The following is a 14,317-nucleotide window of genomic DNA, read 5'->3' on the forward strand; positions in this document are numbered from 1 at the left end:
AATTGCACAGAATATTTTAACCATCATGAAAATATACTAGGGGCTTCAGATCAAACTCCTCCTATGTGGAATGAACTTATCAGTTAAATTGTTTAAAAATATTTTATTGGCTTCTTATAGAAATTTTTATAGTTATATTTATTTTGGAGCACTTACTAAATTAATTATGTTTCATATATAATGATTGTTAATTGCATTTTCTAGGATTAACTCAATGTGAATGTCTGTTTTTGTGTTTCTGCAAACTGATGTACAGTATACTATGGTTTTCTCTGATCATTTTTTCTCTATAATGAGAGAAACTTTTGTATGACTTTTAATAATGTGTTGTAGGTTAAAATATATGGGGTTTTGCATTTATTTTATTCTTTTTTCTTGAGAATTTCATATTTCTATGATTACACCATGTAGCAGTAAACTGATCAAAGGAATAACAAGCTTACCCAGTGCCTCCATTAGCTTTACTGATAAACACCTCTTAATAATCTGTGCCTGTTTCAGTATACATATATGTAATGCTTCAGTTCATATCAAACATTTTAATCGTTTGTAGTATGTACTACAGGTTACTTGTTCTTTTACTGCTTTTCTGACTATATATATATATATATATATATATATATATATATATATATATATATATATATTTGTTGCATTCTATGTTTCTTTGATTCAACATGTTTCATCTGTTTTGTGACTGCATTAAGGTATCATTGTTGTTCACTTTCTAAAGTATCATAAATATTTTGCATTTTTTTCTCCTTAACATTTTTATTATATTTGACTCTATTTGTTATATTTTGCTCCTAGGAAATTCTGATCTATTACTGTAACAACATTTTTTTTTCTTTAAAAGATGCATGCAATTCAGTTAATTACGTACAGCATTTAGACTGAAAGAGAAATAATATAAGATGTTTGAATGACTGAATTTTCTAGCCTTCTGCATGATGATTATAGAGCATATATGGTTCTGATTTATGATGCTGATATATATATATATATATATATATATATATATGTATGGGTCCACAATACTTTGTTGACTTGCAAATTAGGTAATGGAGTATCACCTGTGAATGATTGAATGGATGTTTGGAGGAATGGCTGATGGAGTGTCTGCTTGTGAGTTAAGTGGTTGTGGCAATAAGGATATGGGTGTTAGGTGAATGTCAGAAATGAATATGTGTGTGTGTGTGTGTGTGTGTGTGTGTGTGTGTGTGTGTGTGTGTGTGTGTGTGTGTGTGTGCTTATTTGTATATGTTTTGGGGTTAGGGTTATAGAAAAGGTTAAAACAGACAATAGTTTATGTTTGCAGGAGGTGAAAGTTTGTGCAAATATTAGTGGTTAGGGATAGAGTCAAATATTTTTGTAAGATAAGGGTTAGGGATAGGGGTAGGCTCAGGGTTAAGGTTAGCATGCTAAATTAAAAAGGAGATGCGGAGGGATATATACACGGTGTAGTGCTGTCTAGTCCTTTTATATATATGCTGGCTGAAAAGGGTCAGACAGCATAGTGTTGGCTGGTCCCTTTAAGGAGATTAACGCAGAAGCAAACAGGCTTATTAAATATAATGAAACACAGTTGTAGACAGGGATGTTTTAAGGACAGTGACTTAGTGCACAACACATCCGTGGCCTTTGGGCCTGGGGGGAGGGGGTCCAGCAAAGTCTCTAACTGATATTAAGTAGACCAGATGGAAGAAAGAAGACAAACTTGTGGGCATCTATTTGACAGAAAAGATGTAACTCTTAAAAGGAACCTTTCCATTCAGGTGGGGCAACAGAAATCTGGCCCATTTTGTTTGGTCTCATGTATCCCTATCTTTTTTCTAAAAAGTATAACTGAATTATTTTTCCTGGTTGCTGAAATTGTGAAGAGGTAGTCTACTGCCTAGATATCACTGTAAGTACGGTTTTATTTTTGCCAGTTACCCATGTTTAGAAAGAGACATCAGATTTAACTGTATAAGCTTCTTGTATTGTGGAAAAGCTTGCTTGAAAGAAGAATGCATTTATGTTGGATTGCATATTTACTTGTTTAGTAAATGGCACTTATTTTCTAAACTTCATATATTTGTCAATAGGTATGATTTTTAAGCAGATTTCAAAATCTGCTTGGTTTATATATGAACAGATGTGTGTGTGTGCGTGTGTGTGTGTGTGTGTGTGTGTGTGTGTGTGTGTGGGTGTGTGTGGGTGTGTGTGTGTGTGTGTGTGTGTGTGTGTGTGTGTGTGTGTGTGTGTGTGTGCATAAATATGTTATTCATACTTGCAAAAAAGCCAGTACAGGCAATTTTTAAAGTTTCTTATCATTTTGAACTTTAATTAAACTCATCAGAAGAAATTCCATTTTGCATACAGACATACTTGTATTTTAACTAGTGAGAGGAACATGAATCAAGAAAATGAGATGCCATCTCATACTCCTGTTAGTGGTAATAGGAGGATGTGAGCAGTGTAGATGCATCATTTCTCATCTGCAATATTTAGATACATTGCCCTTTTATTAATATTGATCCGTTACCCCTAGAATTTTATAATTATTATCAAAGTGTTATATTTGATTTCTTGCAGATAAACTGAATGTTAACTTTTCTTACATGTTTTTAATGTATCTCTCTCTCTCTCTTTCTCTCGCCTACCTTTACCCTGTGGTGATAAAGTCCATAGCCATGGGAATGATGACAGAGTATTACCACTTTATTTTTACAACACTGGTAATGTGTTTTTTTCATTTATTCACTGTATTATGCATGTTTTGGTACGACAATTAAAGTTTATTGTGAATTGAAAGAAAATGTGTGCATGTACTCATGTTATCTCTGTAAAAGTAACACAGCAACAAATGTTTCTCATCATAAGAACTATCTTAAAAATAGGATGTTATTCATGTTGCCTTGTTCTACGTTATTATCAGACATGAGATATCAACTGAAATTCTGTTCACTATAACCAGTTAAAATGTCTGTATGTATGGAGGGATATTAGTGCTTGATTAAGTACCTGTTAGTATCATTTTCTGCATTATATTACAGTGTATATACATACATATATATATATGTGTGTATATAGATAGATATAGATAGGAAGATAGATAATTTCCCTACCCAAATTAAAAAAAATAATTTTGTTAAAATACTTAAGCTTGGAAAAGTCTGTCCTCAGATTTATTACATAAGGCATAGTCAATTCCAGATACCACATGCAGTGGATATCCTGTTAAATTAATTATTGCCACTGTACGGTGTTCTGGAATATAATAACAGAATACAATGTAATTTGTTTAAAAACATTTGGAAAAAAATGTGAATACAACAATAAATATATAGAGAATGAATGAGCCAACAAAACTGCATGCAAGCATATAATGGGCTGACTCCGTATGCTTTTCCACACTATCTGCACAATTCAGTAGAATTCCTGTTGTTGAACATAATGGGTACTCATACTAATGTTAAACAGTTTGTAGTGAGCAGACATTTTTATATTTTTTTTGCCTAAAAAGCAATTTATAACTCAATGGTCTAAGTACAACTTGATAATTCATAATATTTTTAACAATGTCATCATACTAAAACGTAATCCAAATTATTAAGAATATCACTCATTATTGTCAAATTGCTTATGCTCATAAGACATAATCCAGTTGCAACTAATTATAATAATTAGTTATGTAAGATAGTGACAAGTTGTTTCTAGTAAATGGGTAACATGTTTTTAAAATGTTTACTGGAGTATGGGCAGTGGAAACATTCGCACAGCAGTTAAGCAGATAAGCAAGGAGCAGTAGTGCTGTAAATGTGGTCTGATGTGTCCTTTTAAGATGTACACGGAAAAGAAAAACCCGATGTGAGAATGGCATGCATTTACGCTGAGGTATAAGAAAAAAGTAAAACAGTGGTGTTGATTCATCCTAAAATAGAAGTAAATGAAATGTGCATACTGGTGCACTTTTCAGAGGAACATATGAAAGAATCATCAATTTATTTTATTTTATTTTATATATCCTTTGTTGACCAAGTTAGTCCCTTTACGTTGGTGGCCTCTTTAAAGAGGAGACCTGAGGTGCTATTTATATTACTAGGAAAAATTGGCCAGGACATCTGGGAACTTCCTTATTCTAGGGGAAGGCTTTGTGTGTTACACATCCCAACTTCCTGTTTCCTGTCCAGGTGTGGAGGCAGCCAGGAGGAACAGGGAGAAAATATGGCTGATTCAGCTTTGACTGAAAATGAAGTGAAGGTTGATGAAAATGTAGTTGAAATGGTAGAATCGCTACCAGAATTTTTTTCTGATGCAGTGGATGCAGAAAAAACAGTGATGTTGGAAGGAATAGAGATTGTAGCTGTAACATAGATGGATTCAGAGGAAAACTTTCAGAGGAGATTGAAGGAGAGACAGTTACCTCTGAGAAATGCATAATTACAACCCTCCATTCAGGAGATTTGTGGTATGATTATTTGGAAGAAATGGTAAACCAAAGTGTACCAGAAAGTGAAGCAGCAATTTCATGGAGTGACATCATGGAAAAATAGAAAAAGAAAAAGGAGAAAAAGAGACTGTGCCAGAAAAAGTTCAAGAAACAAAAATGTATGCACAAACTGAGGGAGAAGGAGCAAAGAAGAAAGAAGAAATAATAGAAACAAAAAAAAGTATGCAGTACATGTGAGCTGTAAAAAAAGAAGAAAGTTTGGACAGGTATAAGGTTTGAGACTCTGTCATGTTATGGCACCTTTGGGTGTCAAAGTAAAAAAGGTAAGATCATTCATTTTAATTAATAAAGAGACTTTTTGTGACTTGATATTTGAGATTGGGCAAGCCAAGGAAAATTGTTGGATGCATATGGATAAAGAGAAAAATATTTATCCATGGTCAGAATATGTCATGCAAGCTTTTTACAGACAAAAAAAGAATAATGATCCAGTTTAGAACTGAAGTTGAAGCAAAAGAACTAAAAGAACATTTGTTAACTATATGTAAAGAAGTAATGGACACTATATAAGATGTCTATGGACTGGGTGCTGGGAATGTGGAGAAATACTGAAAATAGAAAATGATAATGTTATGCACATACCTAGTGTTATTGATGTTCATGATAATAGGGGTTTTGTGAAATACAGGGGTCAACCAAAAACTTGTTATTTTTGTGGAAAAATGATCATGTACTCTATGAATGTGATAAAAAAAGATGTTACTTATGTGGTAAAACAGGGTATAATGCAAAAAAATGTGATTTAAAGTGCAAGAAATGTGGCAATACTGGTCATTCATAGCTCGAATGTGAAATGAATGTGTGAGAAAATGAAAATGAAAATTAAGTTATATAGGATAAAGAGATAGTAGAATGTATTATACAAGAAAATGTACAAAAGATGTAACTGATAATGAGGTTATGTATGAAGTTGAAGAAAGTAACAAGGAAAAAGAAACAGATGAGACAAGTGAGCAAAAAGATGATTGGTGCACAGTAAGAAATAAAAAAATATTGATAGGGAAAAGAGTTAAAGAAAGGAAAAGACAATTCAACAACATAATGCTTAGAGAAAAAAGAAAGGAAAGTGATAAACATTTTATTATACTAACTGTTCTTAAAAGCTCAAACTATTAGCTTTAAATGTGAAAAGTATGAAAATCTTAAAAGGGGAATAGGTATATTACAATGGTGTGCTGCAGTAGATGCATATATTATTGTTTTAGATTATATCAGATTATTAACAGAGGAAGAAAGAACACAAACTGAAAAACTTTGGAATGGTGTGGTAGTTTGCAACATGGGGAAAGAAACATGCTCAGGCATATGTGTATTGTGTCAAGAAAGCATTAAAATATTAGATGTAACCACAGTGAAACTAGGCTGAACTATGGTAATAGATGTGAGATGGAAAATATGTGTATAGAATTATAGCTTTATATGCATATGTAACAAAAATTGAGAGAAACAATGTTTAAAACTATTCTTGAATATGTTTGTGTAAATATGGACATTATAGTGGTCGGTGATTTTAATGTAATTTAAGGAAAAATAAGAGCAGTTGTCATGTTAAAATAACTAAAGAAATTATGAGAAGTGGAAAGTTAAGTGTATGGGAGAATAATCACTGGAACTCTAAAAGGAATGAAATTAGGAAATAAATTCATTATTTTTTTAATATGTGATAGTTTAAAAGTTATAAAAAAGGAGGTAAGTACGCTGGATTTTCAGATCATGTGGCAATATGGGTTAAAGTACAGGAAAATGAAGATATATGAGAATAGGAAAAGAATAAAGAGAATTAATGAAAACAAATTAAATTTAGAAGAGAAAAAAGAACTTGTGGAATTATGAAAAGATCATATGACTTTGAGGAACTTTTATGAGAATTGGACTGATCGGTGCCTTAATTCTAAAGAGAAATATAAAAAGTATTTTTAAAATGTTTATGGACGAAAAGAAGAAAAGAAAAAGAGAGATATAAGATATTAAGTCAAAAAAACATTTAGAGACTTAGAGAAGAAAAATTTCTTCTATGAAAAAGAAAGAGAATATATAAAATGAATCAAATTAAAATTTACAACTTGTTATATAAGCAAAAATATTGTTTACAAGGGAAGAAAGAAGAGGTAGCACCATATGTGAGTAAAATAAAAGAAGAAAAATAAAAGAATTAAAAATAATAAATATAAGCAAATAAAACAGCAAGAAGGAATATATGAAATAATTAAAGAATATGTATTGGAATTATTTGTTAAGAGAAAAGAAAACATAGAACAAATTTATAAATGTGAAAAATGAAATAAGGAAGATAATGAGTATTTAGAACAAAAAAAACATAAAAGAATTGAATGAAATTCTAAAAGATATGAACATGAATTCTGCAACAGGACTGGATGGAATTGAATATGGTATGTATACAAAAATGAAAGAGTGGCAAAAATAATTTTTATAGAAGTTACGAATGAATGATTAGAAATGGGAATTAAAGAGAAAGAGATATATACAGGAGTTATAAAATTTATATTTAAAAAAGGAAATAAAGAGAAGATAAAAAATTGGAGACCTGTAACATTAAATAATACAGATTATATTTTTATGAGAATAATATCAAAAAGGTTACAGGGAAAAATGAATAGAATATATGATCAAAATGTATTTGGAAGAAAAGGAAAAGGAAGTCAAGAGTTATTATGGACAGAAATAGAAATAATTGATGATTTCATAAATAAAAATATAGAAGTGAAGGTTATGATAGGGGATATAAGTAAAGTGTATGATAATATTCAATATAAATCATTATGGGGGATTTTGAAGGCATAAAATATAATAAAAAATATTACAAGTAATAAAATTTGTTTATGAAAGGAACTATGTGAAACTAAATATAAATTGCTGGATTGGGGAAGAAATAAAAATAGTATGAGGAATAAAGCAGAGTTGCCCAACAAGTAGTGTAATTTTCTTTTTAGTTATGAATGTAATAGTGAAGGAAATTAATATCAAGTAGTGGTGTATACAAAATGATGAATGAAGTACAATTCCACATAATGTTTAATTATGCAGATGATATTGTATTAATTTTTAAAATAAAGTATGGATGGAAAAAGAAAATGACAAATTAAGTATAAATTAAAAAAATGGTTTTAGTATAAATAAGGAGAAAAATAAAGGATTTGGTTTTGAAGGTATGATAGGAGGTGTTGAGTTCAATGAAAAATGTATAGATATATTAGGAATAACATTTGGAAGGAATGAATACAGACAACAACAGTGGGATAATGTAATCAAAGTAATAAAGGCTATGACTCATTTTTGGAAATCATATAGATTTTCATATAAAGAGCACACTTGAACACCATGGTAATAGGAAACAATGCTTATGTTGCTAACATCTATATGATTCCTATTAAGTATGAAAATGAATTAATGATGATTATATTATCTTTTATATGGGGATGTAGAGTGAGTCCTGTCAAAAGAGGGATTCTGTATATGAAAGAAGAACAAGGAGGTTTGGGTTTAATAAGCTCACTATTACATGCAGCATCTTTAATTTTATATAAGTTATGAAAAGAAATTATGAAGGAAAATAAAAGTGATAGAAATTATATTATAAATGCAACAAATTGTGGGAAGGAATGGAAGTTTAAAAAATGAAGTAAAAGCATTGCAAATGAAGAAATGAAAGAGTATCAAAACAAAATTGTGTTATGGAAAATAAAAAAGAATATGTGATATATGAGAAAAATGGAAAGAAACTGTACTTAGGTATTTTGAAAGCATTATATTGTATTGATCCATGGAAATATTTAGAAATAGATAAGAAAAAAGCCATAATGATAAGATATAATAACTATGACAAGATTAAAGAAGGTAATGATTTTTATGGAGATTGTCTATTAGAAAATTGCCAGTTAACGCAAATATGCCATACAAAAAAAGCAAGATAGAATATGTAATAAATGTGGAGAGTTTGAGATTACTGAGCATGTGTTTTTGAAATGTGAAGGAGTTAATAATTTATGGAAAGAAATATGTAAAGATAATAAGGAGAAAAGTTTTTAAAATTTGAACAAATATATATGGGCATAAAATTTGGTTATTATGGTGCATGCAAACAGGAAGAAGTGAAGAAAATGGGCAGAGTAATATTTTATGCTTCATGGACTATATGGAATGAGAGACTAAATGAAATTAAATACTATGGAAAAAAGACTTTGACAAAGATTTTGGAAAAAAAATAATGTTTTGGTTATGGATAAGAGAGTGGGGAAATGCTTACATTGAAGTTTATAATGTATGGATATTTGTAAATAGATGTAAATAATGTAAATATGTAAATAATATGTAGTGTGTGTGTGTGTGTGTATATATATATATATATATATATATATATATATATATATATATATCAATAAAAAATACCCTACTCATCATTGTTGTGAGTGGGATCCATTTTGGAGGTGAACTTCCTGTTTCCATCCAGGCACAGACATGGTCTGGAGAAGCAGGAAGACAAATGGAGAGGAAAGGAGATGACGGAGTGATGAAAAAATGAAGGAGAAGGAAAATATTGAGACTGGAGAATGTATGCAGGATTCTGCGGAAATATTTCAAAGAAACCTTTTTGATGGCGATGAGTCATCAAATGATAGATGTATAATTAGAACCCTCCAGTTGGGAGTGTAACGGGATGATTTACTTAAAGAAATGATGGTGAAGAGTGAGCCAGAAAATGGAGCTGTTTCCTGGGGGAGACATTATGGAAAAATGTAAAAGAAAGTTTCAGAGCCAATCTTGAGGAATAGTTGAGAGATGGAAAATAAAACATAGGCAGAGAAAGTAAAAGAAAGGAAAAATGAATAGCAAAAAAGGCCGAAGAAAATGAAAAACTGAAGTACATGGTAAGGATTGACAGTAAAGAAGACAAAGAAATGGAAAGGTATGAAGTGTCGGATAATGTAATACCGCCTTTGGGTGCAAAAGCACATAAGGTTTGAGCATTTATTCTTATTAACAAAGAGACATTTTGTGGCATCATATTTGAGACCATTTTTTGAATGGAAAATTTCCTGGAGAATATGAAAAAAAAAGAAAGACTGTAACCCATGAAATATTTATGTGATAAAAGCATTTACCAGGGAAACAAAAAAAGAAGATTCATGTACAATTATGAAAAGAGGTAGAAGAGAGAGACAAAATGTAGATGAGAAAAAAAATAATAAAGAGGACATAGAAGAAGGTTCTGAAATAAGTGATGAAAAAGACATAAACTACGAGGAAGTAAAAGGGAAAAAACAAGAATCCTATTGGTAAAAGGGAAAAATACAGAAAAAGAAAAGGTAAAGGGATAAGTACTAAAGGATAAAGAGAAAGTAAATGGATGAAAAAGATTGGGGGTGGTATAATGGTTCAGGTTTTTGACTCACAGATACAAGTGCAGTGTTTAATTCTCGCCTTTGGGAAGGAAAATGGTTAGATTTAGACTGACCTATTAAGAAAGCTAGCATAGTAATTAGCTATGAACTTATGATACCAGGAACCTGAGGAAAAAGAAAATGAAAATTTTAGAGTAATTTCTGTAAATGTGAATAGTTTTAAGAATATAGTAAAAAGACTAGGAATTTTAGAGTGGTATAATACATGTGATGTAGATGTAATTGTATTAGAAACAACAATATTTTTAACAAATGAAGAATGACTATAAAAGGGAGAAACTATTGGGGAGAAAAGATAATCTAGAATTTTGGAAATGAAAGATGTTGTGGAATAGCCATATTCTATATAAAAATGATAGAAATATTAGATGTAACTTTAGCAAAAATGGAAAGATTAACCACTGGCAATTTAAAATGGAAAGAACAAGTATATAGAATTATAACTTTATATACTTATAGTAATTGTAAAGAAAGGGAAATGTTATTTCATCAAATTTTAAACTATGCAGTGATAAATATGAATATTATGATAACAAGAGACTTAGTGATTTAAGATGCAAGTGTAAAAAGAAAGAAAATTATATAAGAAAAATGTTAGAAGTTATAAAATATGGTAAGTTAAAACTTTGAGACAGAAATTCATGGACTTACAGGAGTATGTATAGAACTGAAAAATATTATTTTATAGTATCAGAAGGTTTAGTTATAAGAGAAGGGGAAGTAGTTAAAACAGGATTTTCTGATCATCTTGTAACATGGCTAGTAATAAAGGAAAACAAAGAGTATATAAGAGTAGGCAAAAGATAAATGAGAAGCCATGGAATGAAGAAGGAAAGAGCTTGGTAATACAGTTATGGAAAGATCATATTACACTGAGAACATTTTATAAAAATTGGTCTGAATGGTGCATGATTTTGAAGGAAATATCTAAAAATATATTTTTCTCCGGTGGCAACATGATGTGAGAAAAGTAGAGAAAGGAAAAATATATAAAAGAAGCTATAACAATGGATTTGAAGATTCAGGACATAATAATAGAACGTACTTTGAAAAAAAAAAGAATTATATGAATGAAATCAAGAAAAAATGCAAGAATTGTTACATAAGCAAATATATTTTTTACATGGAAAAAAGAAGAAGTATCGGGTTACTTAAGCAGATCATTAAAGGAAGATGATAGTGTAATGAGAGAAATAAAAATGTAAACGGAGAACTAGAAAGAACTCAGGAAAATATTATGAAGAGTGTAGTACAATATGTACAAAAAATGTTTACGGAAAAAAAGAAGGTAGTGAAAAAAACTAGGAAAGTTAAAATGTTAACAGAAAGTGAGAATAAAGAGTTTCAAAAGGACATTTTGTTAATTGAGCTAGATAAAGTATTAAGAAAAGTAAATATACATTTAGCTGAAGGACCAGAAGGAATAGGGTATGAAATGTTTGAAAAATTAAGGGAATGGCAAAAATGTTTATATTATTTAAAGATTTGAATGAATGGTTAAATGAAGGTTTTATGTATAATAAATTATATAGCAGAATGCATAAATTAATTTAGAAGAAGGAAAAGTCATTTAAAAAACAGTGACTGATAGTATTGAATAATAATGATTATAAGATCTTTATGAAAATAATACAAGAGAGATTTGAAACTAAAATGGAAAATATGGAAGATAGCATATATAGTGTAATGGGTTGTCAAGAATTATTAATGATAGTTTGAGAAATGGTGCATGATATTATGAACAGAAAATTAAAAATGAAAATAATGATAGTTCACCTTAATACATCATTTCACACAATTAGACATCTTATGGGTACTAATGAATTAATATAATATAAGTGACAAAGGTAGGAAATTATATATGTCAGTGTATGGTAATAAAGTAAAAATATTTGTAAATGCTTGGTTAAGACAAATGGTACATATTAAGAGTGTTGTAAGGCACTGCTGTCCAATGATTTCTACACTCTTTGCATTAGTTATGGATGTGATAGTATGTGAAATAAACTACAAAATTAAAGAGGAAGGGTATATAACACCTGAAGGGTTAAGAATTACAGTTGTGTTAACATATACAGATGACATTATAATAACTGCAAAAAAGCAAAATTTGGATAAAAGAAGTAATAATTTGCACAAATGAGTGTCTAGAGATAAGAATGGCTTTAAATAAACAGAAAACCATAGGTTAAGGTGATGTAGTAAAGATAGGGGGTATATATTTTGCAATGAATGACATTTCTCTGATAGGTATAAATTTGGTAATAAAGACATAAGTAGAATTTAGTGGGGAAAATCAATAGAAGAAATAAAACAGACCTCTCTTTTCTGCAGAGCATATAAATCATCATTCAGAAAAAAAGGCTTACTTTATAAATTCTGTACTGATGGTAAAATATTATACATAGCAAATGTGTTTATTTTGCCAGCAGTATATGAAAAGGAATTATTGCAGCTATGTTTTCATTTATATGGGGATCTAGGTTAAACCCCGTAAAAAAAGGAGTTTTGTATGCAAATAAAGTAAAAGGAGATTTGGGGTTACCCAGTGGTATATGCTTATTTATTAACCTTCTACAAAGTATGGATAAATGAAAAAGATGACAGATTTGTAGTAAAATTGTATAAATATAAGTAAGACAAATTGTGGAGTATTGTTGTTAAAAAGAATAAATGAGAAAAAGAGTGTATAAATGAGGAAATAAAATATTACCAAGAAAAATACTTTTGCAGAAAATAAAAAGTGATGATATAGAAAAAAAGATAGAAAAGTATGGTATGAAAATGTAATGCTAAAACATTACTATGTACAACCATGGGTAAATCTAACAGATGGAAAAATTAAAGCTATAAAAATATGAGGAAAATGGTGTAATCAGAAAACAGAATGTCAAGATATTTTGTGCAGACTGGTAATAGATGGATTGCCAGTAAAAGTAAATATGCCATATAAGAAGAAAAGTGATAAAATATGTTTATATTGTCAAGAAGAAGAAACTGCAGAATGTGTCTTTTTGAAATTTAAGAGAGTAAAAAGTTATGGGGAAAACTATGTAAAGAAGATTTTTCTGAAGATATAAATGCAGTGGATAAAATAAACATGGATTTGATTAAATATGGATATATAAGAAAAGAAGTAAATAACATGTTAAAAGATAGAGCAAGTTATTTCATGTTATATGGAATGAAAGATTAAAGGAAATTATGTTTAATGGTAAATGGATTTTAGCAAAAATAATGTATATGGCTCTACTTTGATTCACTGAAAACTCATTCCACTGAATTTCAACTCACCTTCAAAAAATTGCTAAAACCTCAAATCACTGAAAACTCATTTCACTGAATCATGTTTTACTGAATGCAAGTACTGTTGGGCAAATAAAACATATATGCCCTTTTCCCCACTGTAGTGCAATCCTAGAATTAGTAAATACAGTTAGGGGGCAGTCTTGAGCACAGTCCCCAATCTACTTAGCTTTTACATTTATGAATCTCATTTCACTGAAAGCTAATAATATAAAACCAAACATAAGTGAGGGGCTACAGGGAGTTACCCCCACCCCCTAACTATATATACTAACTCTAGGATCGCACTAAAGTGGGGAAAAGGGAATATACATTTTATTTGTATGATAGTACTTACAATAGTGATTCAGTGAAATGAGTTTTCAGTGATTTGGTGTGAGTGTTTTGAAATTCAGTGAAATGAATTTTCAGTGAATCAAAGTAAACCCATATATATATATATATATATATATATATATATATATATATATATATATATATATGTATATGGGTCTACTTTACATGATCGACTGTTGGCCAAGACCATATGATTAACTTTGGAAAAGCTGACCATGTAAATTAAATACATAAAACACAACAAACACTTACCTTAAATTGTTAGCAGAGGGGCTCTGCCCCCCACACCCCCTGTAACTTAAATATACCAACTCCCAGATTGCACTACAGTGCGGAAGAAGGACATTTTTCTCTTCCACAATGTACTGAGATAGCGGTTCCCCATTGTCGGCTTTTTGAAAGTCGATCATATGGTCTTGGCCATATGAAAGTCGACTTTCTGAAAAGTCGACCATGTGAAGGGGACCTATATATATATATATATATATATATATATATATATATATATATATATATACATACATATGGGTTTTAGGTAGAGTATATAGTGCAACAACTGGATAATACCATCTCACTTATCATATATGAAGGAATAACAGACAACAGACTACCAGCTAGTGCTATTTTCCTTAACATAAAGTATGCACTTGAGAGAGTGTACTGTACTCATCTTTTGCAGAAACTAGCAGACTATTGCTTTTTCATTGACGTTAACACTTGGTTTAATTCATTACATTACTGGCAGAACATTTAGGGTTAA

At 30.1% G+C, this 14,317-nt stretch overlaps 1 protein-coding gene across 1 annotated transcript in view; it reads left to right on the forward strand.

The window, feature by feature from the left end:
* Nucleotides 1-14,317, forward strand: part of GRIK3 (glutamate ionotropic receptor kainate type subunit 3) — a 2,817,598-nt gene that overhangs the window by 976,776 nt on the left and 1,826,505 nt on the right. Inside the window, exon 5 of the mRNA XM_044083835.1 lies at nt 2,667-2,720. Within this exon, the coding sequence (XP_043939770.1) occupies nt 2,667-2,720 (54 nt within the window). The remainder of the gene's footprint in view (nt 1-2,666; nt 2,721-14,317) is intronic.

Source organism: Protopterus annectens, chromosome 1.part1 (genome assembly GCF_019279795.1).
Source record: "Protopterus annectens isolate FY-2018-M chromosome 1.part1, PAN1.0, whole genome shotgun sequence".
In the NCBI taxonomy this organism is placed as follows: domain Eukaryota; kingdom Metazoa; phylum Chordata; order Ceratodontiformes; family Protopteridae; genus Protopterus; species Protopterus annectens.